Below are 27,005 nucleotides of genomic sequence, written 5' to 3'. Positions count from 1 at the left end.
CGTAGTATTCATGTATTGGTTTTGTTCTCTTTGTATATATTTATATATTTATGTATGGTAGGTCAAATTAAAAATCTAACATGTGAAATTTGTTCGTCAAAGCTCATAAGTTTTTTCCGTATTTGGGTGAAATTGAAATGCATATCTCAAATATTTTATGGTTCAATGTTTGATTATTTTTATTTAGAAACTGTTTTTTTAGCCTTGATTTATTTTGGTAATTTGTATTTTTTTTAAAAAAAAAAAACAGGTGCACAGCCAAAAGGAAAGAGTTGAGTACTTAATTGTAAAATTTGATAATAACTTTGGAGAAAATATTGAATAATAGAAATTGTAGAATTTTGTAAGCACAAGTCATGTATATCTTGATTCAACCAACGCCGGAAAATCATTTTTGATGAATAAAACTGAAAGATTTGTCGTCATTTCGATCAGAAGTTTTATCTTTAATTGTTCACCTATGAATTTATTTGTTAATATTTTTTTATTGGGCGAATTATTTATTAAACAAATGTGTTTTAATAGCCATTTGATATTTGAATTCTTAATTATTTTGGAGAATTGAGTAAAAATAGTGTTTTTCAAAGTCGTATGAATAAACATCAGCCAACGTTTGATTGATTATTTTCTAGTTTGTTTGAAAATATAAATAGATTATATATCACCGAATTCAATGTAATTATTCATAGTGAACAAACAAGATAACTGGGAAGTAAAATATATTAATAAACTATAATAAACATTAGGTGATAATGGAAAACTTAATTGTTTGAGGCGAAACAACCACATAAGAAAATAATGGAGTAAACAAAAACAAAAGGTGCTTTATTTTATTTTATTTTTATAAAGAAAAGGTTTGGAGAAAAGATTATACCATCGGAATTTACTGGAATCTGCAATTTAACGACATCAAATAAAGTTGATTTCAAGTTCAAACAAGGCCAGCAAGTACTTCTTTGTATACGACGTTTCTTGTTAGTGTGCCATCATCTCCGTTGTTAGCATCTGGTTTAACCAATACTTTTGTAAATTTCATAGAAACACCTCTTGACAGCGCAACATATAACTGACCATGTGAGAAAACAGGTTCGGGCAAATATACACCAACAATTGGAATAGTTTGGCCTTGAGACTTGTTAATGGTCATGGCAAAACACAGCTGGATTGGGAATTGCTTTCGTCTAAATTGAAATGGATATCCTTCGTTCTCGGCCGGAGACAAAGGTATTCGAGGTATTAATACCATCTTTCCGGCATGATGACCAATCGTTATCTCTGCTTGTATCACATTGTCTTTGAAGTCTCTACAGACCATTCTTGTGCCATTACACATACCATTAGATGGATCTAGATTTCGAAGGAGCATGATAGGACAGTTTTTTTTCAACATCAAAGTATGAGGAGGTAAGCCGTTGGGTGTTAAGCTATTCAAAAACTCAACCGGGTAAAAATTTTGCGTATCGTCAGTAGCATCATCAAAACTTAGAAAAGTTTTTGCAACTCCAGGAAACAATGAAATTATTTTGTCGTTTAACTTGTCAACATGAGTATTCTTTGTTGCAAGAATGGCTCGCTCTGTCAAATATGAAGCCGAGGAATAACTAACAGCAAGTTCTGAATAAATGTAATCAATCAATCTTTGCTCGGACAACTCAGGAGATTCGGTACTAAAATTAATCAGCATCTCGCTTGGAAGACGAATATTCCCATTTTCGTCTACTGGTTCAACACCTTTACCTATGCGCAACAAAAACTCGCAGAATTGAGGATCACTCCTTGCACGCATGTTTTCGGTCAATGTTATTATCTGCAACGATTGGTACAAGTACGATTTAATCAAGCTCCCATCGATGGTTTCTCGAACAGTTGCTTTTGGAATAACAGGCAAGACTTGCATGAAATCACCTCCTAAAACAACTATTTTTCCACCAAAAGCTTCGTTATTCCCAACAAGATCTTGTAAAGTACGATCAACCGCCTCGATGGAAAATCTTTTACACATAGGAGCCTCGTCCCAAATAATAAGTTTTGCCTGGCGTAACAACTCTGCTTTGAAATAGCACAAAAGCTGTTCTCATGTAGTTCGATGGGAATTTTAAACCGCGAATGCGCTGTCCGGCCACCTGGTAGAATAGATGCGGAAACACCTGACGTTGCTGTTGCTAGAACGATCATGGACCGTGAGCGAACTGTTGAAAGAAGAGCACGATATAAAAATGTTTTCCCAGTACCACCGGGACCACTGATAAAGAATACACCACTCCTATTGTTATCTAGATGCTCCATAATCAAATCATAAGCCATATGCTGACCAGCATTAAGTTGCAGGGGCCCAACCAAATCGTCTGATGAAACACTAATTGATAATTCGTCTAGAATTTCTCTAGAGCATTTCAGTGCGGAGCATTCCGGTATGGTTGTGATTCTAGGCAAATCATACATACAAATATCCTTGCCCATACTCTCAAGAAAAGAATTCACAGATACAAGTGTCTCACTCAACACCTCTACATCACCAGCGGTACCATGTCTTGTGAAGTCTTCAGATAAATGATTGTAAAATTTATCCCACAAGCTCCTAACATCAGATGGCTCACAATACACTAAAATTGTCGCAAACAATCGACGCAAGGCATATGGCATATGAAAGCTTATAGCCTCATTTAAACACTCGAAATTAGTATTGTCAGATTCCAATAATCGTCTACATTGTGCTGCTTCCTTGAAGGAAAAACACTTTCGCTCACCAACTGTGAGCAAATCATCATATGAAATTGGCCCACGAATATTAAGCAACAATACACGCAAATAATACCTTTCTCCTTCAATTGGATTTGCAGAATTAACACGGCCGATAATTTGTCTATGTCTTCTTTCATTCCAAGCCTTTGTTTTTCTATCCCAGACATAATGCTGCGGAAATTCTGAATACAAATATTTTCTTGCCTCCACATCACGGCAGCATGTTTCAAAATACTCGGTCAACATAGTTTTGCCAATTTTGTCAGATTCCAACACTGTCTGTAAATCTTGATTGTTCCAGAAAGTAACACATTGTTTGTTAAGTAAGTGAAGGGGTAAATTTATGACCGGCGGAGATATTTCATTCAAATCAAACTCGTAAATTCTCCAAATCGCCTCTGGAGCCGAGACCCACCGAGCATCTTGATACGCCTTGATCTCGTCAATGTATGTTCCGGAATCGTGCGATGAAATATTAACATATATCTTGTCATGACCTTTATATATATACTTGTAAAGGTATTTAACAGCTGTGAGTCCGGAACAAATCTCAACGTTTATATGACAGTCATACCTATACAACAAAAATGGATTATATGGAACAACCCACTATGAATTCAATGTGCGACGGCGGACTTCAACAATTCTTCCATCGTTTCTTCTTCGGTATATTGGATACCCATCTCTCCCTTGCATTGATTGATCTGAAAAAGGACGAGGATAATGGCTTTTGCATTTTCCATTTATCATACAAGGACATTTTTTGTCCAGCAAGCCACACGGGCCATGCATCATATGCCTCGTCACCAAATGAAAGAGCTTTGGGAAACGATTCTCATCCGGAATCTCAGCAACAACATATGAATCAAACATTTCAGGCGAACTAATCTTGGAATCAGTGGATAAGATAAGAAGCATGTGGCAGACCTCGTTTCTGGAATTCAATAACATAAACATATGCAGCAACGCGGCCGAATATACATTTTTTGAGGACTTTGTCTTTTAGATCAATCAACTTCGAACGAAAAACTCGCGAAACAAGATCCGGCCGATCATGGGCAACTTGACCATCAAATAGATTTTCTTTAATTTCTTTCCATTCGGGATTGCAAGTAATCGTAAGAAACAAGTCTGGTTTCCCAAACGCTTTGACCAAGGCAATATCATCAAGATATCTTTTGCGCATATCTCTTGGGCCTCCAATAAACGATGTAGGGAGAACAATACGGTGACCAATCTCGCTACCGCGGGTCTCTCCACCAACAACGCTGTCGACTATCCCTTGATACATCTCTGATCTGATTTCTGTTTGATTTCGTCTGTAGTAGTCGAGGCGAGTTGTCTCCAATTTAATGTACATATCAACAATATATTGTTGCAACAGTCTACCACCATATAACAGAATAGATGAATCATTATCTCTGATTTGTATCCGATAGCAATAATACTCCCTGCATGACACCATTCGATCGTTTTTGCCACGAATAATCGCTACAATCAAAAGAACACATATTAAAATTGCAAACTGAAAGTATGTTTGGAAAAAGAGAGAAGATATCAATCGTTGAACAACATATTCAATTAGTATAAGCAAATATGTAAATAACTTAATTTATCAAGGACGAGCTCAGTTTTTTACCTCGGTGTTGGGCAACTCATTTATATTTCTTTTGGGCTAAATTTATACTGTAAAAAATTGTTGGCTGAAATAGGGAACTTATAATTGTCTTTTATGTCATGATAATATATTTTAATCTTGGAAATTATATAAAAATACAGGGCTACCTATTTTGCATCCTAGATTACTTCACATATATTTCAATCTTGAAAATGATAGAAATACTCCATGCTGATCTTTCTATTTTGCTAATATCTCTATTAATATGTCATATTATATTTTATTTTAATAATATAATTGTTTCGCAATACACCTACTTGTTTGTCTAACTAATGGCCAACTAATTTCTTCTCGTTTTTTTAAATATATTAAAGGATTGGTTTTTCTATGATTTTAAATGTTGGTCATATTTTAAAAAATTGAAATTTTAGTTGCATTCTATATACCTAAAAAATTTAAGGATAACTCCATTGTTCAAAGAACAAATATTGGGAAACAAATTGATATGCTGAAGTATTTTATTAGAATAAAATTTGCGGAGGTAATTATTCACATTATGACATAAGTAAATTAATTTACACGTTAATATGCAGATGTAATTTGTTAAAGTAATTATTCAATTTCAGTTGTTTAAAAAGCATAGTTGAAAATTTGATTTATAATAATTATCAACTACACCATATAATGACGTAATTTTAAATATTTTCTACTTTATATTAAATTTCTCATAAACTCACCTCGGCTTTCACCGCCAACATACTGAGGAAGAGAAGGAAATCCAGAAGTAGATGCCAAGTTATTGCCAAAAGAAGCAGGACTATGATCAATTCCAGATTTCCAAATGTGTTGTTGCCAACCAACATCACCATAGGGGAAAAACAACGGATATTGTAGTAGATCATAGCAGCCAAAGTAAGGTTTTATCATATGCATATGTCCATCATATGCGTGAACAACAATATCTCGGTCATAAGGAATATTAGCATTGTCATTACCCTCCACCCATATAGCAGCAACCTGATCGGCGGATGGGCTATTATAAAGCCTATGATCGATAGATACATCTTTGCAAATATGCAACCTCAGATTCTTTACAGAAGGATATTGCTTAATCCTCTTTAGGAGCTGAGCATAGGGATTCACTTTTAATATATCCATCAACAAAGCCATGGTAGATTCATTGACGGCTTCTTCACCAACAACAGATATTCTATTACGCAGCTCATTGTCACTGTCCCAAAAATAAAGTTGGAAATATTTAGGACCATCATCGCTGGGCACAAGAGGTGGCAAAGAATGAAACACCTGTCCCGATACACGAAATGTATACACTCCACGATTAAGAGACGCAAGATCTTTATCAAGGCGAACTACGAATGATGTGAATGAAAACAAACTATTATACAACCGAATTTTTCGGCGAAACAAAATAGCTGAAGGACACGATATATCAGTAAATAAATCACGAAGACGCGACGGGATAATAGGGGAAGTGAGCTGAATTTTGCCAGAACCACAACAAAATGTAGGGGATTCATGTGGAAACCTCCATGCTCCACAATAGCGACATTTTGGAACCACGGGAAAATTCTGCAAGTGATCGATGTCCTGCTCGGTAACTTGAGGAAAACAAAAAAGTGATAAAATATACAAGGAGGGATTCCAGAAAAACAGCCTTCATCTGAAAAAACAAGGAAATCAACCAATACCAAGAATACGAAAACAAAACATACAATGGCTTAAGCATCCCCGACCAATAGACGAACTACCAATTGCACAACCTGTGATTTGCAGATAACAGAGATGAAAGCATTTGTAAAACCCATGAATCCATTTCGAATTTTAAGAACTATAATTACAGAAGCTAACCAGTCGTAGTGGAAAGTGTGTTCTCGCAACTCGACGAACTGTCCAACATTTCACTGCCAAAACACGAGGGAATGAGTAAGGAAGAACTAAAGAATAAAAACCAGTACAAAACCAAGGAAGATGCGAGCAAGAGAATGGGAGAAAGTAACACACCAACTGCTGGTTCTAAAAATCGAAAACAACGGGAAGCCATAAAAATGAATGAAACAAAGTAAACGAGAGCAATACCTGGAGACGAAAGCAGAAGTCGGTCTAGGCTTTCGACCACGAGCCATGACTGGCAACAAAAGGCAAGCGTGAAACGGGGTGGAGTGACGGCAAAGAAGAAGAAGCCACATGCAGCCAAGGAACAAAACGAATTTATGTATGAGGTGCTGGGGAAACATGGGAGGCAAATACACGTACAACCAACATAACGAGAATAAAGAGTCAGGACTTAAACAAAAATATTAATTACTCATTATCACACAAATATTATTTATTGATTAATAATTAATATGGGTATTAATAATATTAATTAGTAATACTGAAACTGTAGGGAAAACAGAAAGCTCTTACAGTGAAGGGAAGCCAACAAGTCAGATAATTACATAATAATTAATTAATAATTACTATTATTAAATTCGGATAATTACATAATAATTAATTAATAATTACTATTATTATTAAAACATAATTAATAAATAATAATATTTAAATACTTAAAATAAAATATTGGATAATAATTAAATAATAATACTTAAAAAGTAAAAGTGCATTAATAAATAATAATACGTAAATACTTAAAATATTGAGATATTAAAGTGTTGGAATATTTTGGAAGAAAAGGAAAATGAGGTAAAAACACAATTACTAAAAGGGCAATGAGGTGCTATATTTATAAGTTAATAAATAAATAATAATACTTAAAAAGTTGGAAGAGGAAAAGGACAATAAATAAATAATAATACTTAAAAAGTTGGAAGAAGAAAAGGACAATAATGTAAAAACACAATTAAAACTGCTATATTTATAAGGATATAGATATATATATATATATATGCATATATATTATTATACAGTTTTGATATCCTGCACACCTACCGTGCACACATTTGTGAGCACCGATGATGTGTCATTCACCCATTGGATGTGATAAAATATAGAAAAATTGCGCATCCAATGGGTGAATGACACATCATCGGTGCTCACAAAGGTGTGCACGGTAGGTGTGCATGATATCAAAACTGTATTATTATAAACAAAAAACATATCATTATTTGTGTAAAAAAATTAGGTGGACAAAAAAATGAAATTCATACATGTTTGAAGAACTATAATGGATGTGCTTCAAAACTCCTAACGCGTGTAATTGATAAGAGAAGAAAAAAGATTGAGAGAGAAATTGATGGTGAGTATGATTTAAAGGATATCTTTGTAATTTGATACAATAAAAAGATTATTTTGATAAATTAACTTAATTAAAGACTAAAATTGATTATAGTAATTTGGTGGAGACTATTTAAAAATCTCCCTTTATATTAACTCATATCATTATATCTTTTTTAGTAATTTTTTACAATAAAAAAAGATCTTATAATACCAAACTTATTAACATCTTTAATTTTTTTTAAAATAAGTTCATCCAAACACTTTAATATATTATTTTTAAAATAAGACATCACGGTTTATAAGCTCCTAAAATAACTTAGCTGTTTTAAATAAGTTTATCCAAACGATTTTATGAATTAACGTCGCATGAATGCTTTGAAATTAATGTATCTTGTACATATGTTCTGTAATAGTGCTAATTTGTGCGCATGATATATTTATATAGTTAAAATATTTATCTAACCACTATAATTTTTGTTATTTTCAAACTAATGAATGTTTTATATTTTTTATTAAGTAATGAACTACTTAAATTTCAAAATATAAATAACAATATAATTGAATTTTAAAAATATTAATAAAGATATGATTGAAAATTGAAAAAAAAAGACTATTTAGGAAAATAAAATTATATAATGATGATATAATTGTAATTTTAAATAAAACTTCATGAAATCAAATTAGAAGTTAGTTAATATACGAGCTTAACTTTAGATATCTTATGAGACCGTATCACAGAACTATATACGTGAAACCGGTTTATCAGATCCATATTTGAAGTGAAAAATAATATTTTGATATAAAAATTAATATTTTTCATATATATCTCACAAAATTGACATGTAAACTGATCTCATATTAATTTTTGCGTAACTTTAAATAAATAGAAAGATGTATTTTTTAAAAAGAAAGACTTTTATTTCCCCAAATAAGAGTACGTATCTCCGATATGAAAAACATGCGATATTTTATTAATTTTAAAACCTTATCTTGACAATTCAACCCTAAATACGTTATATCTTTACACAATATTTGATATATTAATAAAAAAAACCATTTATTTTTTGACAAACTCTAAATCAATCTCTGAAAATTTCAAGCATTACTTAATGAAAAACTTTAGAAAAGTAAGAAGAATTAAATAAGAAAGGGACAGGGACACATGAAAATGGCCCTTGGATATTTTCAATGTCAAGATTTTTCAAAACTCTTTATATGCAAATGAATTCAATAATAATTGAAGTGAGATGAAAATCAATGTTAATTTGTTTGAAACGATAAAAAAAATAAATTTACCTTATTTTGTTAAAGATCGGGGTTTGTCATTCTGCAAAAAAAGTTATAATTAATTTTAACAATGTAACTCAAATATTTTAAATTGTAAATCAGTTCAAACATCACGTTTCGATTGTTCTATCAAGCAGTAACAATTATTGAACTCAACAATCTCTCTACCAATAATTGCATTCTTTGACATAAATGAGAATCAAACTCGTGACCTTAACTCTGATATCAATTTTAGTACGAATCGCTTGTTACTTTATCAAAAATTATACCAAAAATTATAGCTTATGATAATAATATAACTCAAATATTTTAAATCATACAACAGTTTTTGCAAATGAACGACATGTGTTCAAATATTATTGGTGTTTGACCTCAAATTTCATGGACGATTTCGAAACCCTACAGTGTCGATGGACCTAATTTGGTTCGTATCCAGATTCGTAATTAATTTGGAGGACGAATTCGATGAACAAAAGAGGTACTTCATGTATCATATTTTGAAAGGAAATGGAGATGATTTTATTTGAAGAACTAATTTATTATGCATACATTAATTTTTCTTTATTATCATATTAACAATCAATATATATACATCATACCATAACAATAATAAAATAATAATTTCTCCTGCTAATATATTCTAGAAAAATTTTGTCATACATATTTATACAGTATATTTTATTTGAATAACGTGATTTACATATTATTACAATAATTAATAAGTTTATGTGATATATATTGAAAATTATCAACAGATTTCTAAGTCATAAAATAAAAATAAAATAAAATAAAGCTTGGATGGACCTCCTAAACTGTCACAATGATTAAAATTAATTAATGACACTGGACCCCTTGCGCGAACAGGCTATGCAGGTACACATTACTGTGTGTGGATTGAAAAAATTAAGATTTTAAAAAAGAAAAAAAAAAATCTCTCAACGAGGACAAAATGTCTAATATATACACTAATTTTTTTTTTGGATATTTTCATCTAATATATGGTTTTTATCTATAAAAGTGTGAATAGGATGAATTTTTTTTCCACCGTTAATTTATAATCTAATTTATTATTTTTTTATATTATATATTATGTATTATTATTATATCTATATATATAGTTACATTTTATATATTTTTATAAGTGTGAATATGAGGGTAAAGTTTTTCATTGTGAATTTATAACTTTGCTATCAAATCGCGTATGAATCCAAAAGCATGGACTGATAATTATGGAAAAACGAGGTTAACAAAAGGCAGAAAAGAGATTAAAAAAAATTAGTCTAACCTTAGGTTGGCATGATTTATTGCATGAATTTAATTTTCCATTTATATCCATTATTACCTCAAAACTTTACACAGAATGTTTGTAAATCATTCTAAAATTTAGTTGCCAAATAGTACTATAATTTCATGTACTTTATGGTTAATATAATATTTTTCAGAATCAATAAGTTCAAACAAGAAATGTTAAATTAATAATGTTAGAGTGCAATAATTATTTCTAGAACAATTGAAACGTGACACTTAAGCTGCTATACGATTTAAAATATCTTAAATGAACCATTATTAGTAGATATAACTACTAGTAAAACGGCGAAAGGTCAATCTTTCAAACTTATATTTTAAGTAAACAGGTGGAGCATATTACTAATAAATTAACCATATATTCAGTTAACATAACATAATTAAAATTTAATAAAGGAAACAAGGTCTATAATTTCAATCCACACAAATAACTGTTAGAGTGCAATAAATGTCATTGTTGGTTAGAAGAATCGAAACGTTGTGTTTGAGCTCCTGTATGATTTAAAAAATTCCTGTATGATTTAAAAAATTTGAGTTGCACAATTATCACTAGCTGTAGCTTTTGGTAACAGCCTGAAAACTGATAATAACGGTTCGAAATCAAGAAAACAATAAAAAAGTTTATTCAGCTTTCCCTTCTAAACTCTAACCCGATCCCAACAGGAATTTTAAAAATATATTAATATTTGATAATAAAAAAATTAATAATGGTGGTTTTAATTCATTTTGAAATTTATATTTCTATATTAATCTTGTAATGTTACAATAATGTTGTCAAATGTTTTGGTCTTTGTGTATATATTGATAATTTTTATGGTAACCGGATTAAACAATTTAAATTGTGCTTGAAAATATTTAATTTTAAAAAAAATCCCAAGTTTAAACCAAAACACTCAAACTGAACAAAACTGCAAATTAGTTTTCTGTTATTTTATTTTAAGGTTAATTGAATACACTATTCTTTGTGAAATCACGAGATTGCTAAAAACAAAAGTAAAAAAATCTAGCAATTCGTATTTTCAAATCTTGAGCCACATATTACCATGTTTTCAAATATTTAGCACACACATCCTTTCCTTACGTGTTTGCAGGGACATGTGTGTTCAAAATTTGAAAACAACGACTAAATTTGTTAAAATAAGCCATCTAGTTGCACTATGTTATAAGAATCATGTGGGAAGAATTTGTTCATCAATCTTTGTCAGGAGAGTTCACATGTCTGATGGTTTCACAGCGACAAAATTGAGTAAGTTTTATGGAGAAGTGAAGAGTTATCATAGAAATTCCGAGTACTACTATGTTTGCATACATAATTGTCCCGTGCTGATGAACAGTAGACATTTTGTTGATGAGAATTAGCTGGGAAATTTTCATTGACGAATTAGGCGTCAGTTTCTGGAAAAAATAATCTGCTTGCTCATTTTGTTTCAACGACCTTATTAAGAACATATGTTTTACAATGAAATGAAATGGTCTCATCTAATTTGTGCAGCAATAGCTGTAAACTCTATGTTCCAGAGATGGCAACTTTCGGCTTCAAATCAGTGGAACATTAGTGGCCAGTTATGTAGCGGAGTTGCCATTGACGCAACTGAAATAGTGAACTTTAATCCGGGTATCAAATGTACTTGTTCCTTTGACAATGGTGCTACTTGCCATGTTACTGCTCTGTAAGTGAGATTAATTAATATTGCATGAAAGTTAAATCATTTGAGAACAATGGCACTTTTTTCGTGTTTATTTGGTCGAGTTTGATAGATATGTATCTTCAGTTTTTTTAAAACTTTGTATGCATCCCAAGTGCAAAAACTGACTGAATTAATCGAACAGGAGAGTTTCTTCATTGGATGTTGCTGGTCCTATTCCAGACGAGATCTGGAATCTGACTTATCTCGATGATCTGTATGGCTAATTCCTGAATTTATTAGTGAAAAACAAACTATATCACTTTTTTTTGGTCCATAAGAACTACATCTCATTTTGTTACTGTGATATGCTAATTCTAAAACGGTTTTTTTTTTTCTTTTCTTTTTTTTGCAGAAATTTGGGCGAAAACTATCTAACAGGTCCCATTCCTGCGACCATCGGTACTCTCACTCGCATGAAGTACTTGTGAGCAACCTTTACATGCCTTGCATCTTGTTTGTCAACTGCCATTTTAAATTGGACAAATTTAAATTTTTTTATTTAATGTTGATAGGAGTTTTGGCGTAAATGCTTTGTCAGGGGAGCTACCGAAGGAACTCGGTCTACTGTCTGAACTAAGATCACTGTAAGGCCTGAGCCATGAAGAAGTTTCCTTGTGTTCATGGAGAAATTTTAGAATCGTATGTAATCTAAATTAGAATAATTAATATGAGTTTTAGTTGCATGGTCTTGTTTCATAGCGCGGTAGTTAATGGTCGAAGCAAGTAAATCATGTTTGCGTTGCATTCTTTAAACACTTCATATTTATCAAACAATATAGTAGGAAAGCATATTTGCTTGAAGAATTGGAAAATCCTAACCTACTCTTTGTTCCTGGATACGGGCTTAATTTTATGTTCAACGTGCAGAGCCTTCGGCGTAAACAACTTCTCTGGGCCTTTACCACATGAACTTGGGAACTTATCAAGATTAACACAGATGTATGCTATGACACACTCCCCATTTTCTGAATGGTATTGTCTTAGACTTGTTTTAATGCTAGTTAGCTAAACTCGACAAAATCAATGACGATTGACTCCTTTCTTAATTCCGTGTTTTATTTGTTTTAATGCTAGTCAGCTCTTTATTTCATTGCCTTATTTGAAGCCTAAATATCTTTGGGTGTCAACCAAAAAATATGATAGTCATTTTTTTCCATCTTGCCAGATACTTGGTTAGTGCCGGTGTTAGAGGTTCAATACCCCCATCATTTGCTAATCTAACGAGCTTGGAGAGAGTGTAAGAGCACAATCTATATTTTTATCCAACTCAAAAAAAATCATACGCTGGAAATAAATGTTGGGATTTCAGGTGGGGATCAGACAATGACCTTACCGGTCAGATACCTGACTTCGTTGGAAATTGGACAAAACTCATCGCTCTGTGAGAAAATTCGGACATGTCCTCTTGCTTGATAATTTAATCTCTCTCCCTCTTGGTAATTTTAATAGACAATAAATTTGTGACCATTTGTAATTTGTTACTTGCACTTTTCACAAAATTCTACAGGAGGTTTCAGGGGAATTCATTTCAAGGTTCAATACCATCATCCTTTTCCAATTTAATTTCTTTGAATGACCTGTGAGTCGAGTCAATCTTTTTCCTGTATTTTAGAATATTTTCCTTCATGTTAAGCAGAAGTTAACATACTTGTTCAAACATGATGGTCAGGAGAATAAGCGATATATTGAATGGGAGTTCTTCTTTGGATTTCCTACAAAATATGACTACTCTAGCCACATTGTAAGGAGACAAAAGCATATTTTTCCAACAGTTGTGGGACCTGATGTGTTATTGCCTTTGATTTTGTCGGTGGCAAGTTCTAAACATTAATGGCTTGTTGCACAGAGTTTTGCGAAACAATAATGTTTCTGGCTCTATACCTTCGTTCTTTGAGCAATTCGACAGTTTACAACTCCTGTAAGTGTCCCCATTCAAGAATGATTTTCAAAAGCATTTCGAAACTATGAACAATTTGGCTGAATTCGTCACTCCAGCTGAACATATTTTGTCCTCAGAGCAGCACATCATGCTATAGAAGGGGTTACCCTGATATGACTGTATTATTTTTTTATAGTAGGTTATATGCTTTGTGTTCGATTAATAATGGTAAAAATCTTAAAATAAATTTGTCCTTTCAACAGTGCCTTCTTATAAAAATGTTTCAGGGACTTGAGCTTCAACAACTTAATCGGAGGACTTCCAGAATTTCTTTTCAATCTCGGAGGAATTACTAACTTGTAAAATGTTTACTTATGATTGGGAGCTCAGCTATCAACTTTTCCTACCCTAATAAAATATAATAATCAAAATAAGAAGCTTACAGTGACCTTCTTCAATCCTCAGGTTTCTGGGTTCTAACAAGTTCACTGGAGTGTTGCCAGCCCAAAAGATTTCGAAACTTCAAAATATGTTAGTTCATTTATAGATTTTAATATCTTAGGAAAAATGGTCTTCCTTGAAGTTGTTTCGACATCACTGATTCTAGTCCCTACCATTATGTTGCGACCAAGATGCAATTGGTTATAGCATACTCATTATAAGCGGGTGAATAGTTCTGAACAGACAGTGAGACTACGTTACGTGGTCCAGTAATATCTAAACCTTGTGCTATAGAGCAAAAGTACAACTTATCTATGCTATTAATGCATGCCTTACAATCTTTTGTGCTTGTTTGCAGAGATTTATCATACAATGAATTATCTGGGAGCTTTCCATCTTGGGTCAGCCAACAAAATCTACAGATGTATGATCGGCCAAATCCAATATATGCAAATTCTACATTCTTTTTTTTCACAAATTTGGGTTTTTAATCCTTTTTCTTTTTTTATCTTTTAATTTCTCTCTTTCTGGCATTGACATAGATATCTTTTTCTGTTGTAGTAATTTAGTTGGCAACAACTTCACAATTGGTAGTTCCAACCAAAGGTGAATAAATTTAAACAATTGCTTCTGGTGATATTTTCCCTTGGTTTTTATGCATCTGTTGTGTATCTTTTTGCTCGTACTGGTAATCACTAATTACTCTTCTGGTGTTTAGTGTTTTACCTTCTGGATTGGATTGTCTTCAGAGGAATTTTCCTTGCAGACGAGGATCGCCTATTTGTAAGTGGCATATTTCCTGTTCAGCCTACAGAAAGGTTAAGGATTCCAAAAAATTCAAAGTGTTTAATGATGAATCTATTTTCCTTGGTGAATAGCATTAGTAGAACTTTGTGTGGGATGGAAGAGACTTTGATTCCAATTTGAGATATTTTAGACTTCTTTTCTTATATCAAGTTAATACGAGAGTGTCCCGCAACCTACTTCTGATGTAGAATCCAAAAATGATAAAAATAAGAAGCCTTATTTTCCAAATTCATATTTATCCAGTGTATAAATGTTTGCTTGCTATGTAACCAGAAGGAAGATGTGTTGTGTCTGCCACGTGCAGAAGTTGTGATGTGGCAATGAAATGGATTCGTTTCTTGTGGTGATTTGTAGATTCCAGCTTTGCAGTTAACTGTGGAGGTCCACAGGTTACTTCTTTCGACCAGACTGTGTATGAAATGGATAATGAGACTCTTGGTCCAGCAACATATTATATGACCAGTACAGGCAGATGGGCGGTTAGCAATGCTGGCCTCCCTTCTGATAATCCACAATATCTAACCTCCTCTTTGTACCAACTTACAAATACTTTGGACTCGGAATTGTTCCAAACTGCTCGACTTTCTTCTGGATCGTTGAGATTCTATGGCTTAGGCCTAGAGAATGGTAACTGATACTCACGGGAAATTTAGGGTCCGATCCACGCAAGCGTCACTAATCCAGACACGGGCTTCAAAATTCCCACAGACGGCGCCAAATGATACTCACGGGAAATTTAGGGTCCGATCCACGCAAGCGTCACTAATCCAGACACGGGCTTCAAAATTACCCTGGGCCTGAAATCACAAATAAGACCGTTAGGAGGGGGCCAGGAGGGTATCCTGGCGTAGCCCCTCCGACGCTCAAGTCAGAGACTGAGGATATATGGGGGAGCAGCTAAGGGCGCTGCTGAAAATAATATAGTGAATGCCATATCGTACGCTCAAACCTGGTATTTATAGGAGAATACATGGGCTTGTCATGGGCCCTTCACCTGTGGGCTACCTGTGGGCCTTAGATATGGGCCGGGGGTTTGGGCCAGATCTTGATGGGCTCATCCATGGGGTATCACCAGTCTCCCCCTCCCGAGTCGAACTGAATCGTAGGTTCAAAGTTCGATTAATGGTGTTGTCCTTGGTTCATCTGCGATGAGGATGTATCGTACCAGAAAAAATTAATTTCGTTTGCCGTTAACGAACGATTAATTTCGTGGGGGTGTGGGGGCAACGCCCCCATAATTTTTTCAGAAATAAGCACTCGCAAGGGTGAGGCCTTGCGTTTTTCCTGCCGTTCTCCAGTCTCCCAAGATTAGGAAACAAATCAAATCGCAATCTTAATCTGGAGGGAAATATATCAAATCAAAACACAATCTCCTCCTAAATGGTAAGGTATGGGCTGAGCTCCCCTATAAATAGAGGCCACCTTCTCATTTCATTCTTACTTCTCTCACAAAAATTTCCGCTGAAATTCATTCACCAGCTCCTCCCTGCCCACGCTTTACCTGCGCGTTAACCCTAGCGCCGCCCCACCACCACTCCACCGTCACTTTAGTCCGCCGCCCCGGCCACCACTGTGCGCCGTCCACTCTCGCTCGAGCCATCGCACGCCTCGTCTCAGCCAGCGCGCGCCTCGCCCGAGCCCTGCAGCGCGCCTCGCCCGAGCCCAAGCCTCCCCTCGTCGAGCCTGCCGAGCGCCCCTGCACGAGCGCACGCCCTCACCCCTACACGCTCCACGCTCGCCGCTCGCCCCTGCCAGCTCCAAGCTCGCCCTAGCCCGAGCATCCAGCTCGCCCTCGCCCGAACGCACAAGTGCACGCTCGCCCACATCGTAAGCTCGCCGCCGAGACGCTCTCCCAGGGCGCACACTCGCTCGCCGAGCCGCTCGCCTCTGCGCGCATACTCGCCCAGCAACACGCTCGCCCGGTGCGCTCCTCGCCCCGCACGAGTGCACGCTCGCCCCCTGCCGCTGCGTGCTAGCCCAGCGCGCACACTCGCCCGTCGAGCCGCTCGCCTCCGCGCGCCTACTCGTCCAGCAGCACGCTCGCCCGGTGCGCTCGCCGCCCCGCACGAGTGCACGCTCGCCCGAGAGCCTCGCCCCTTCCGCGCACATACCCTGCTACGAGCTCGCCTGGCCGCACGCTCGCCCCTGCCACGAGCTCGTCCCGCCGTGCCACACTCGCTCGAGCGCCGAGCGTCCCACGCTCGCCCAGTATCCGAGCACCAGCTCGCCCCTCGCCCTTGCACGCCAGCCCTCACGCGCCGTAACGCACCTTACTCGGCCATTCTTGGGATTTTATTGCTTTGAGTATTTTCCCCTGCCTCATCCGGGTCAGTTCTCTCCTCTTCCTGTTTGATTATCCTAAGCACTTATGTCTTCTTCCGATTCCGATTCCGAGTCTAGTTCTTTGGGTGGTACTGAGGGGTTTAGCGAGTCTAGCGAGTCCAGCCGGTCTAGCAGGTCCAGCGAGTCTAGCCAGAGTAAGATTTCCCTAGCCGATCCTGATTTTACCGTTGATCCTCCTGAGGAGGAAGTCACCACTCATAGTCGTCCGGGTAAGGAAGTTCGTCACGTGACCCAACAAATGAACATATCTAACGCAGACAACTTGTGGTATGGTCATTTGTCATCCCACATCCCTTCCGGTAGCGAGCCAAAACTTAGAACTTTATGGCACATTCCTTCCTCCCACCAGATTATCATTCCTAGCCCAGAGGACCGGCCCTATCTAGCCCCTAAGGGCTATTATACCTTCTTTCAGCATCACTTTGATGCAGGTCTCCGTTTCCCTTTGTGCGATTTCTTCCAAGAATTAAGCAAGTACTACCAGGTGCATTTAGGTTTACTCACGCCCAATGCTTTCCGTTTGATAAGCTGTTTCGCTGTGTTATTCAGAGCTTTAGGTCTCCCTTTGAATTGCACCACTTTTTCCTACTTCTTAGTTTTGTCCAGGTCAAAAGATGGACCTTTCTACGTAACCTCCCGGTCTGGCCACAAACTGTTCGATGGGGCCCCCAGTCATGTGAAGGACTGGAAAAAATACTTCTTCTTTGTACAGCCACCCAAAGAATTGACTTGCTTTACCGATTGGTACCCTGTCTTCACTAAACCCAAACTTTCCAAGAGTTATAAGAAAGATGAGGAGTACCTACAGATAATGAGTGTACTAGGAGATCGATGCTTTAACATTCCCAAACTTCTATCTGAGGATCTCCTATGTCATGCCGGGTTAAGTCCCGTTAAAATTAAGCTGAAGGAGAATGCTGGTAGATATTCTCATCTGTCCATACTTCTTGTTTTTCTTTTATTTATTATGTTACTTGATAACATTCTCATTTGGTTCCTTGTCTCTGCTTGCAGGTACTAGAGTCATGAACGCCCTATTTCTCCGTGAACTTTCCAAGACAAAGGCCGGGGGTTCTTCATCAGTTTCCCAGAAATCCATTACCCCGGTAGTCACGATGGGCCCAAAGGAAGATTGTTCTGCTGCTGAGAAAAAGAAAACAGGTTCCTGTTCTACCACCGCGAAGAAGCCTGCTAGCTCCCCTAGCTCCCCTACTGCTGCGAAGAAGAAGAAGGCAGGCTCCTCCTCCTCCGCCTCAGAGCGAGCCTCCTCGCCACCTCCTCGCGCCAAGTCCCCTCCTCCGTCTGGTAAGCAAAATGCATCCACTGATCTTAGCCCGTCAGCCCCTCAGCATGGCAAACGCAAGATTTCTGAGATTTCTGTCGTATCGGTCTCTTCTCCAGAGGGGTCCGAGCCCGATGAGGAGCCTCCCCTCGCATCGGCGGTACATCCTCTATACACTTCGGATTCGGCCATCGTGGGGCGGGGTCCTACTCCTCTAGCTCAGAAGATAATGTATCAGCTTCCTTCCGACGCCGATGCAGCGTTCATGGGTTCACTGGGGTGGTCAGACCTCCTCCGCCGGACATGCAGCAGTGTCACCGAGGTATACTTCTCCTTATAACCTTTAGATTGATGTTTAATATACATTTGATCTTCTTATCGTCTTTTCACCCTTATCTACTTATGCAGGGCATGATGTACGTTGGGGAGTTGGCCGAGCGTGCTCACGCCGCTCGATCTGGCTCTTGTCAAGAATTACGCGAGGTTCAGGCTCTCCGCGAACAGCTCCAGGCTACTATTGATGAGATGAAAGTGTCGCATGCCATGGAGCTTTCGGAGTCCCAAGCTCAATTGTCGGAGTCCCAGATCCAGTGCGGCGAGCTCTCAAAACAGAAGCAGGAGTCTCAGCGGCTGATAGAGGATCAAGCTAAAGAGATCAAGAAGCTGAAGAAAGAATTAAAGAACTCACAGGCTGAGCTTAAAGACGCCAAGGCACGACATGTTGCAGAAGCCTCCTCTTTCAAAGAGGAATTTCTCAAATCCGAAGAATTTGTCGAGATCTGTGGCCCGAAAGCTTTTCACTACCTGGGGGTGGGTTTCGAGGGTGCAGTCGGCCTTTTCCACGCTCAGGGCTATCCTCCGCCAGGCGCCCCTACTGACTTTATCGACTTCGAGGGCTTCATATCGAGTCTCCCCCCTGATTCCTAGATTGAGCCCCTTTATTTATGTTATTTTCTGCATTGTTTTATTTTCCATAGGATTATGCGACTTTTGGGACGTTTACATTTGGTTCTTTCCTTTGCGCACTTTTGACCTGTACGAACTCGTTTTATTTATGCAACCTTGAGTATTTTGCATTTGAATTTACTGCTTCTCACGAGTTTGTCTCTGATACTATTAACCTGTTAGGGCAAATAAAATCATCACCCTCTAACTCCTCTGCTAGGTGACACCTTAGCAGGAAAATAAAAATCAACCATCTCCACCCTCTAACTCCTCTGCTAGGTGACACCTTAGCAGGAAAATAGAAATTCACCATCTCCACCCTCTAACTCCTCTGCTAGGTGACACCTTAGCAGGAAAATAGAAATCAACACCATCACCCTCTAACTCCTCTGCCAGGTGACACCTTAGCAGGAAAATAAAAATCAACCATCTCCACCCTCTAACTCCTCTGCTAGGTGACACCTTAGCAGGAAAATAGAAATTCACCATCTCCACCCTCTAACTCCTCTGCTAGGTGACACCTTAGCAGGAAAATAGAAATCAACACCATCACCCTCTAACTCCTCTGCCAGGTGACACCTTAGCAGGAAAATAGAAATCAACACCATCACCCTCTAACTCCTCTGCCAGGTGACACCTTAGCAGGAAAATAAAAATTCACCATCTACACTCTCTAACTCCTCTGCTAGGTGACACCTTAGCAGGAAAATAGAAATCAACACCATCACCCTCTAACTCCTCTGCCAGGTGACACCTTAGCAGGAAAATAAAAATTCATCATCTACACCCTCTAACTCCTCTGCTAAGCCGGGCCTTAGTAGGAAAATAGAAATTCACCATCTCCACCCTCTAACTCTTCTGCTAGGTGACACCTTAGCAGGAAAATAGAAATTCACCATCTCCACCCTCTAACTCCTCTGCTAGGTGACACCTTAGCAGGAAAATAGAAATTCACCATCTCCACCCCAACTCTGCTCCTCTGCTAGACGATGCCTTGGCAGGAAAATTTAATTTTTCTCCACCCCAACTCTGCTCCTCTGCTAGGCGATGCCTTAGCAGGAAAATTTAATTTTTCTCCACCCCAACTCTGCTCCTCTGCTAGGCGATGCCTTAGCAGGAAAATTTAATTTTTCTCACTTTCATAATACACCACCATTCATGAAATGAAAAGAAGAACTTGATTTTATTGAATTCCAATGGATTACAAAAGAAAGTTTAGAAAGTAAAATACATCGACGACAGAATCAAGAATAATACTTCCTAAGGTGATAAGCATTCCAAGGCCTCTTCAAAGCTTTGCCTTGCGCATTCTCTAAGTAATAGGCTCCAGAGCTCAACCTCTCGACCACCTTGAAGGGACCCTCCCACTTTGGGTCCAATTTTCCCCTCTGCTCTTCTGGCACCTTCCTCAGGACCAAATCACCCACCTGAAAGTTTTTTTGCACGACTCTCCGATTATAAGACTGTGCAATGCGATTCTTATAAGCTTCCAATTGAATGCTGGCAGCCTCCATCTTTCCTTCCAAAAGATCAAGGTCAGTAGCGCGTCTTGCCCCATTGTCCTCGTCATAAAACATCACCCTTGCCGATTCCAACCCGATCTCAGCCGGGAGCACTGCTTCATTACCGTAGACCAAACTGAAAGGAGTTTCTTTGGTTCCCTCTTTCGGAGTGGTTCGGTATGCCCATAAGACACTTGGTAGCTCATCCACCCAATTGCCTTTGGCCTTGCACAGTCGAACTTTCAGACCCTGTACCAGCGTCCGATTAGTCACCTCCACCTGGCCATTACTCTGCGGGTAAGCTACAGAGGTAAAGACTTGTTGGATCTTCATCTCTTTACACCAAGCTTCGATTTTCGCCCCTTGGAACTGTCTCCCATTATCGGATATCAGCCTCCTAGGTACCCCGTACCTGCATACTATACTCTTCCACAAGAATTTCAGGACGTCGTTCTCAGTGATTCTGGCCAAAGGCTCTGCTTCCACCCACTTTGAAAAATAATCAACTGCTACCAGTAGGAATTTTTTCTGAGCAGGAGCCATAGGAAAAGGTCCCACGATATCCATTCCCCACTGGTCAAAGGGACAGGCAGCCGTGACAGCCTTCATCATCGCGGCCGGCCGGTGATTCAACCGCGCATGACGTTGACAACTATCACAAGACATTACCAATTCTTGAGCATCATGCAGCACTGAGGGCCAAGAATAACCGGCGAGCAGTACTTTTCTTGCTAATGCATAAGCCCCTAAATGATTTCCACAACACCCCTCGTGAACTTCTCGGAGCACATAATCAGCCTCTTTGTAACTTAAGCACCGAAGAAGTGGCCCTGCAAAGGACGTTCTAAACAACACGTCCCCAACCATTACATAGCGTGAACATTTTATCTTCAATTTATGAGCTTCGCGAGGGTTATCAGGAAGCTTTCTCTCTTTCAGGTAATCAATTATGTCAGCCCTCCAATCCTCTTCTTCTTGCTCAGCTGCAGGTGAACTCGTGTGAGGTGTGAGTTCGATTTGAAATACCACATCTCTATTCTTCCAACTTCCCATCGTTCCAGCCATTTTGGCTAGAGTGTCTGCCTTTTCATTTTCTTTCCTGGGAATCTGTTCAAATGTAATCTCTGTGAATTTCTCTCTGATTCTGTTCACTTCTCGAGCATACTCAATAAGCTTCTCATCTTTCACATCATACATCCCCTTCATCTGTTGCGCTACCAACTGTGAGTCAGAAAAAATAAGTACCCGGGTAGCTCCCACATTTATGGCTGCTCGAAGTCCTGCCAAAACAGCCTCATACTCTGCCTCATTATTGGATGCTCGAAAGTCCAACCTTACAGCCAACTTCACTTCTTCCCCAGCTGGTGAAATCAGTACTACTCCCACCCCACTTCCGTCCTTCGACGAGGAACCATCCACATACACCTTCCAAGGGTCCTCATTCTCCTGATGTACAGTCTCAGCCAGAAAATCGGCTAACGCTTGTGCTTTAATAGCTGTTCTCGGCTCATACTGGATGTCGTATTCTCCCAACTCCGTAGTCCACTTAACCAGGCGGCCGGACATATCAGAATGAGTGAGAATCCTGCCTAATGGACTGTTAGTGAGCACCACAATCGGATGAGATAAGAAGTAAGGCCTCAAGCGTCTGGCTGTCATTACCAACGCCAAAGCCAATTTTTCCAAACCCGAGTATCGGATCTCTGCCCCCTTGAGTGCATGCGAAACATAGTACACCGGCTGTTGAACTGATCCATCAAGCTTGACAAGGACCGAACTCACGGCCCCTTCAGTGGCAGATAAGTATACCCACAAAGGCTCCCCCGCTGTCGGTTTGGCTAGAACAGGAAGCTCGGCAAGGTACTCCTTCAGTTCTGTGAAAGCCTTCTCGCAATCCGGCCCCCACTCAAATTTTTTCGCCTTTCGCAGGGTCCGGAAAAAGGGTAAACTTCTATGGGCGGATCTCGAGATAAAACGTGCCAGCGCAGCAATCCTCCCTGCCAACTGCTGAACATCTTTGGGCCCCTGAGGAGAGACCATATTTTGGATAGCTTGAACTTTCTCAGGGTTAGCCTCAATTCCCCTCTCCGTCACCATATAACCCAGAAATTTCCCACTCTTCACCCCAAATATACACTTCTGAGGGTTCAACTTCAGCCCATAGGACCTGAGGGTGGAAAAGGTCTCCACTAAGTCAGGTATGAGCAGGGCTGAATCCTTAGACTTTACCATGATGTCATCCACATATACTTCCACATTCCTCCCCACCTGCTTAGAAAAGACTTTATCCATCAACCGCTGATACGTGGCTCCGGCATTTTTTAGTCCGAAGGGCATGACCACGTAACAGAAAGTTCCTTCAGAGGTGATGAAACTTACTTTATCTTGATCCTCCACGGCCAAGGGGATTTGATGGTACCCCTGATAAGCGTCCAGCATGCACAAATACTGGTGTCCGGCTGTGGAGTCCACCAACTGATCTATCCGCGGCAAGGGATAACAATCTTTAGGACATGCCTTGTTGAGATCTCTGAAGTCCACACACATCCTCCATTTTCCCGAACTTTTCGGAACAAGAACGACATTCGAGAGCCAAGTAGGAAATTGTACCTCTCGAATGTGCCCGGCACTGAGCAACTCTCCCACCTCCTTTTTTATAACTATATCTTTCTCGGGCCCGAAGTGTCTTTTCTTCTGCTTCACGGGACGAGAATTCGGCAAGATGTTTAACCGATGTTCTGCTACATCTGGACTCGTCCCTGTGAGCTCTTGGGCTGACCAAGCGAACCTGTTGAGATTAGCTTGTAAACAAGTAATAAGTTTTTCCCTTACCTCTGGGTCAAGGTCAGGGGCTATTCTTAGAGTTTTCTTGTCAGGCCCCAATGTCACGATCTCCGGCCTCTCATCCATCACCTCATGAACCTCTCTCCTTACCACGGGCAACCCGCTTCGCCCCCTTCTAATCATATTGACCTCCACACGTGCCCTCTTCCCCTCTTCTTTCACTATCCCCTCATAACACCGACGAGCGACTTTCTGGTCCCCACATAAGACTCCAACCTCCCTCCCCACTGGAAACTTCAACTTCTGATGATACGTGGACGCTACAGCTCTGAAATCTTTTAGGGCCGGTCGCCCCAGAATTCCATTGTAAGCGGATGGGGTGTCCACCACAGTAAATGTCGTCATCTTGGTCACCCGCCGAGGCTCATGTCCCAAAGATAAAGGAAGGACAATTTGACCCAGCGGTGGGATGGCATGTCCTGCGAACCCATATAGAGGAGTGGAGATTGGTTCAAACTCAAATCCTTCCACCTTCATCTGATCCAGAGTACTCTTGAACAGGATATTAACAGAGCTTCCATTATCAATAAAGATTCGTGCCACATCGTAATTGGCAACGGTGGTCGTCACCACCAAGGCATCGTTATGAGGAGCCACAATGCCTCGGAGATCCTCTGGCCCAAAACTGATGACAGGATCATGGGGTAAGTTCGCACTCCTCGATATTTCAAAATTCTCCAACCTCCTCCCATGCGCCTTCCGCGCTCGCCCGGAATCCCCATCAGTAGCACCCCCCGAGATCATATGAATCATTCCTCTCGTCGGGTGATTATCCTCATTCGTTCTCCTCCTCGGTTCAGCGGGCTCCCGAGGGACATCCTGACCTCGACCCTCTCTCCTCGGCTCTTCGATCCTCGGATGTATCCATGGAGGGCCTCGACCCCGCCTAGAAGACGGGCGAGATCTCAGCTCACTCCCAGACGAGGACCCTTCTTGTCTACCCCGTGGCGGAGGTCGAGCACTGCTCTCGACCCTCTGCGACTTCTCCCCCCTCTCCCCCGACTCCCTCACCTCCATCACCTTATCCCGACTCCTATTCAGAGGAACATGTGATGAGAATTGTCTTCTATCTTTGGTTCTGTCCTCATCTCTTTCCCCTGCACCCCTCTTCTTTCCACCTCTCTCGGCTCCCTCCACCCTACTTCCTCCGGGCCGGTTTTCCATCCTCCTGTATCGTTGAGCATCCTCCAGGTTGACATATTTCTCAGCTCGAGCCAACAAATCATCATAGCTCGACGGAGGCTTCTTGACCAACGACTTAAAAAACTCTCCTCCCCTTAGTCCTTGTGTAAAGGCACTTATCATGATGTCAGGGGTAGCCGATGGTATTTCTAGTGCTGCAGTGTTGAAGCGCTGGACAAACTCCCGCAACGTTTCAGCCTCTTGTTGTTTCATCACAAACAAACTCAAATAGTTCTTTTGATGCCTCTTGCTGCTGGCAAATCGGTGCAAGAAGGCTGCAGAGAAATCCTCGAACGATTGTATGGAGTTGGGCTGCAGGGTATTAAACCATTGCTGGGCTGACCTCACCAACGTGCCCAGAAACACCCTGCATCTGACTCCGTCCGAATATTGGTGCAACAGAGCCGCATTCTCAAATCTCCCCAAGTGTTCCTCAGGGTCTGTATGTCCGTCATACTCTCCAACGTTTGATTGTCGGAAATTCGGAGGAAGCCCTTCCTCCAAGATGGCTAGTGAAAAAGGGCTTCCTCTCTTGGGTACCGGCGCCCTGCTTCCCACCTGCTCCCTCAACCTCCTTATCTCTTTCCACATCTCTCCCATCTCACTAATCTCCCCACTCTGGAGGGGTTGCGTCTCTTCAACCCTGCTATGATGGACCTCAACATTTTCCTCCCGCTCCTGATGGGCGGCTTGTTCCTCTACAAACATAGACTCTTGATTCCTCTTCATGGCCTCATCCACTGTTCGGGTGATAAATTGGCCCAGCTGTTCCAGGGTCAAGTTTCCCACATTCTCATTGGGACGGGTTTGCTCGGCCCTCGTCTCGTGGATGGGCTGCTCAGTTCTGGCCTCTTGACGAGGTTGTTCTTGTCTCGTCTCAAGATGCGGTTGTTCCTGTCCCGCCTCAGCGCGAGATGGTTCGGGTCCCCTCCGAGGACGCGATGATGCTGAGGTGGCTCTTCCACTCCCTCTCCTCCCTACCATCTCTACGTCTTAACTCAAAAGTTCCCACAGACGGCGCCAAATGATACTCACGGGAAATTTAGGGTCCGATCCACGCAAGCGTCACTAATCCAGACACGGGCTTCAAAATTACCCTGGGCCTGAAATCACAAATAAGACCGTTAGGAGGGGGCCAGGAGGGTATCCTGGCGTAGCCCCTCCGACGCTCAAGTCAGAGACTGAGGATATATGGGGGAGCAGCTAAGGGCGCTGCTGAAAATAATATAGTGAATGCCATATCGTACGCTCAAACCTGGTATTTATAGGAGAATACATGGGCTTGTCATGGGCCCTTCACCTGTGGGCTACCTGTGGGCCTTAGATATGGGCCGGGGGTTTGGGCCAGATCTTGATGGGCTCATCCATGGGGTATCAGTAACTACACGGTGAAACTCCAATTTGCAGAGATAGTGACATTTGGTAGTGTGACTTGGAGGAGTCTTGGACGACGTGTTTTTGATATATACGTCCAGGTATTATAGAACTAAAAAAGTACCTGCCAAAGAATCTTATTCTTTCCGCGCTTTTAATGAACTAAGTTGTAAGTCACCCACTGTAATGATCTAAAAAAAAGGAGAATAAATGGATGAGCATTTTTCTTAGTTGTTTCTGTTGTTTATGTTCTCCAGGTGAATCTAGAGTGGAAAGACTTTGACATACAAAAAGAGGTTGGCTCTTTAAGAGCTTTTGCGAAGGACTTCGAAGTCCAAGTGTCGGAAAACTATATCGAAATCCATCTGTTTTGGGCTGGAAAAGGAACTTGCTGTGTACCTTCACATGGGACTTACGGACCTTTAATACAAGCCATAAGTGCGATGCCAGCAGGTAGGTACAAATCCTTATAACATGACTACCCATGCAAAAATTTCTACCCTAATTTCTTCATGTCAATTGACCA

The 27,005-nt window shown here is 39.8% G+C and overlaps 3 protein-coding genes and 1 long non-coding RNA gene across 9 annotated transcripts in view; 2 read left to right on the top strand and 2 right to left on the bottom strand.

The window, feature by feature from the left end:
* The window catches only part of LOC142523140 (uncharacterized), a 39,746-nt gene extending 12,836 nt beyond the window's left edge, over nt 1-26,910 (top strand). Inside the window, exons 2-17 of one of the 6 annotated variants that reach the window (XM_075626789.1) lie at nt 11,685-11,862; nt 12,023-12,094; nt 12,233-12,304; nt 12,393-12,464; nt 12,748-12,819; nt 13,046-13,117; nt 13,190-13,261; nt 13,388-13,459; nt 13,550-13,621; nt 13,727-13,798; nt 14,047-14,118; nt 14,225-14,290; nt 14,559-14,624; nt 14,762-14,806; nt 14,919-14,983; nt 26,737-26,910. In XM_075626789.1, coding sequence (XP_075482904.1) covers nt 11,685-11,862; nt 12,023-12,094; nt 12,233-12,304; nt 12,393-12,464; nt 12,748-12,819; nt 13,046-13,117; nt 13,190-13,261; nt 13,388-13,459; nt 13,550-13,621; nt 13,727-13,798; nt 14,047-14,118; nt 14,225-14,290; nt 14,559-14,624; nt 14,762-14,806; nt 14,919-14,983; nt 26,737-26,762 — 1,166 coding nt within the window. In that variant the 3' untranslated portion in view covers nt 26,763-26,910. Of the gene's footprint in view, nt 1-11,684; nt 11,863-12,022; nt 12,095-12,232; nt 12,305-12,392; nt 12,465-12,747; nt 12,820-13,045; nt 13,118-13,189; nt 13,262-13,387; nt 13,460-13,549; nt 13,622-13,726; nt 13,799-14,046; nt 14,119-14,224; nt 14,465-14,558; nt 14,625-14,761; nt 14,807-14,918; nt 15,019-15,280; nt 15,501-26,736 lie in introns of those variants that run through there. The other 5 variants (XM_075626788.1, XM_075626790.1, XR_012814587.1 and 2 more) reach the window with 5 other exon arrangements.
* LOC142523050 (uncharacterized) lies at nt 3,638-6,578 on the bottom strand. Its single transcript, XM_075626690.1, has 5 exons — nt 6,458-6,578; nt 6,230-6,282; nt 6,094-6,141; nt 5,098-5,979; nt 3,638-4,233 (listed from the first exon to the last, which is right to left on the bottom strand). Exons 1-5 carry the CDS (start codon nt 6,565-6,567, stop codon nt 3,638-3,640), a joined length of 1,689 nt encoding a protein of 562 aa, XP_075482805.1. The 5' UTR covers nt 6,568-6,578.
* Nucleotides 15,363-26,582, bottom strand: LOC142523143 (uncharacterized). The gene is made up of 2 exons (XR_012814590.1): nt 26,493-26,582; nt 15,363-15,644 (listed from the first exon to the last, which is right to left on the bottom strand). It is a non-coding gene; the product is annotated as an uncharacterized LOC142523143 (long non-coding RNA).
* Nucleotides 17,376-20,217, top strand: LOC142523049 (uncharacterized). The gene is made up of 3 exons (XM_075626689.1): nt 17,376-18,270; nt 18,365-18,954; nt 19,041-20,217. The coding sequence occupies exons 1-3, from the start codon at nt 17,376-17,378 to the stop codon at nt 19,557-19,559; spliced, it is 2,004 nt and encodes a 667-aa protein (XP_075482804.1). The 3' UTR covers nt 19,560-20,217.
* Nucleotides 26,911-27,005: the final 95 nt, after the last annotated feature.

This window comes from Primulina tabacum, chromosome 13 (genome assembly GCF_025594145.1).
Source record: "Primulina tabacum isolate GXHZ01 chromosome 13, ASM2559414v2, whole genome shotgun sequence".
Taxonomy (NCBI): Eukaryota; Viridiplantae; Streptophyta; class Magnoliopsida; order Lamiales; family Gesneriaceae; genus Primulina; species Primulina tabacum.
The sequence above is the reverse complement of the archived record's forward strand: the minus strand, read 5'-3'. Positions and strand labels throughout refer to the sequence as shown.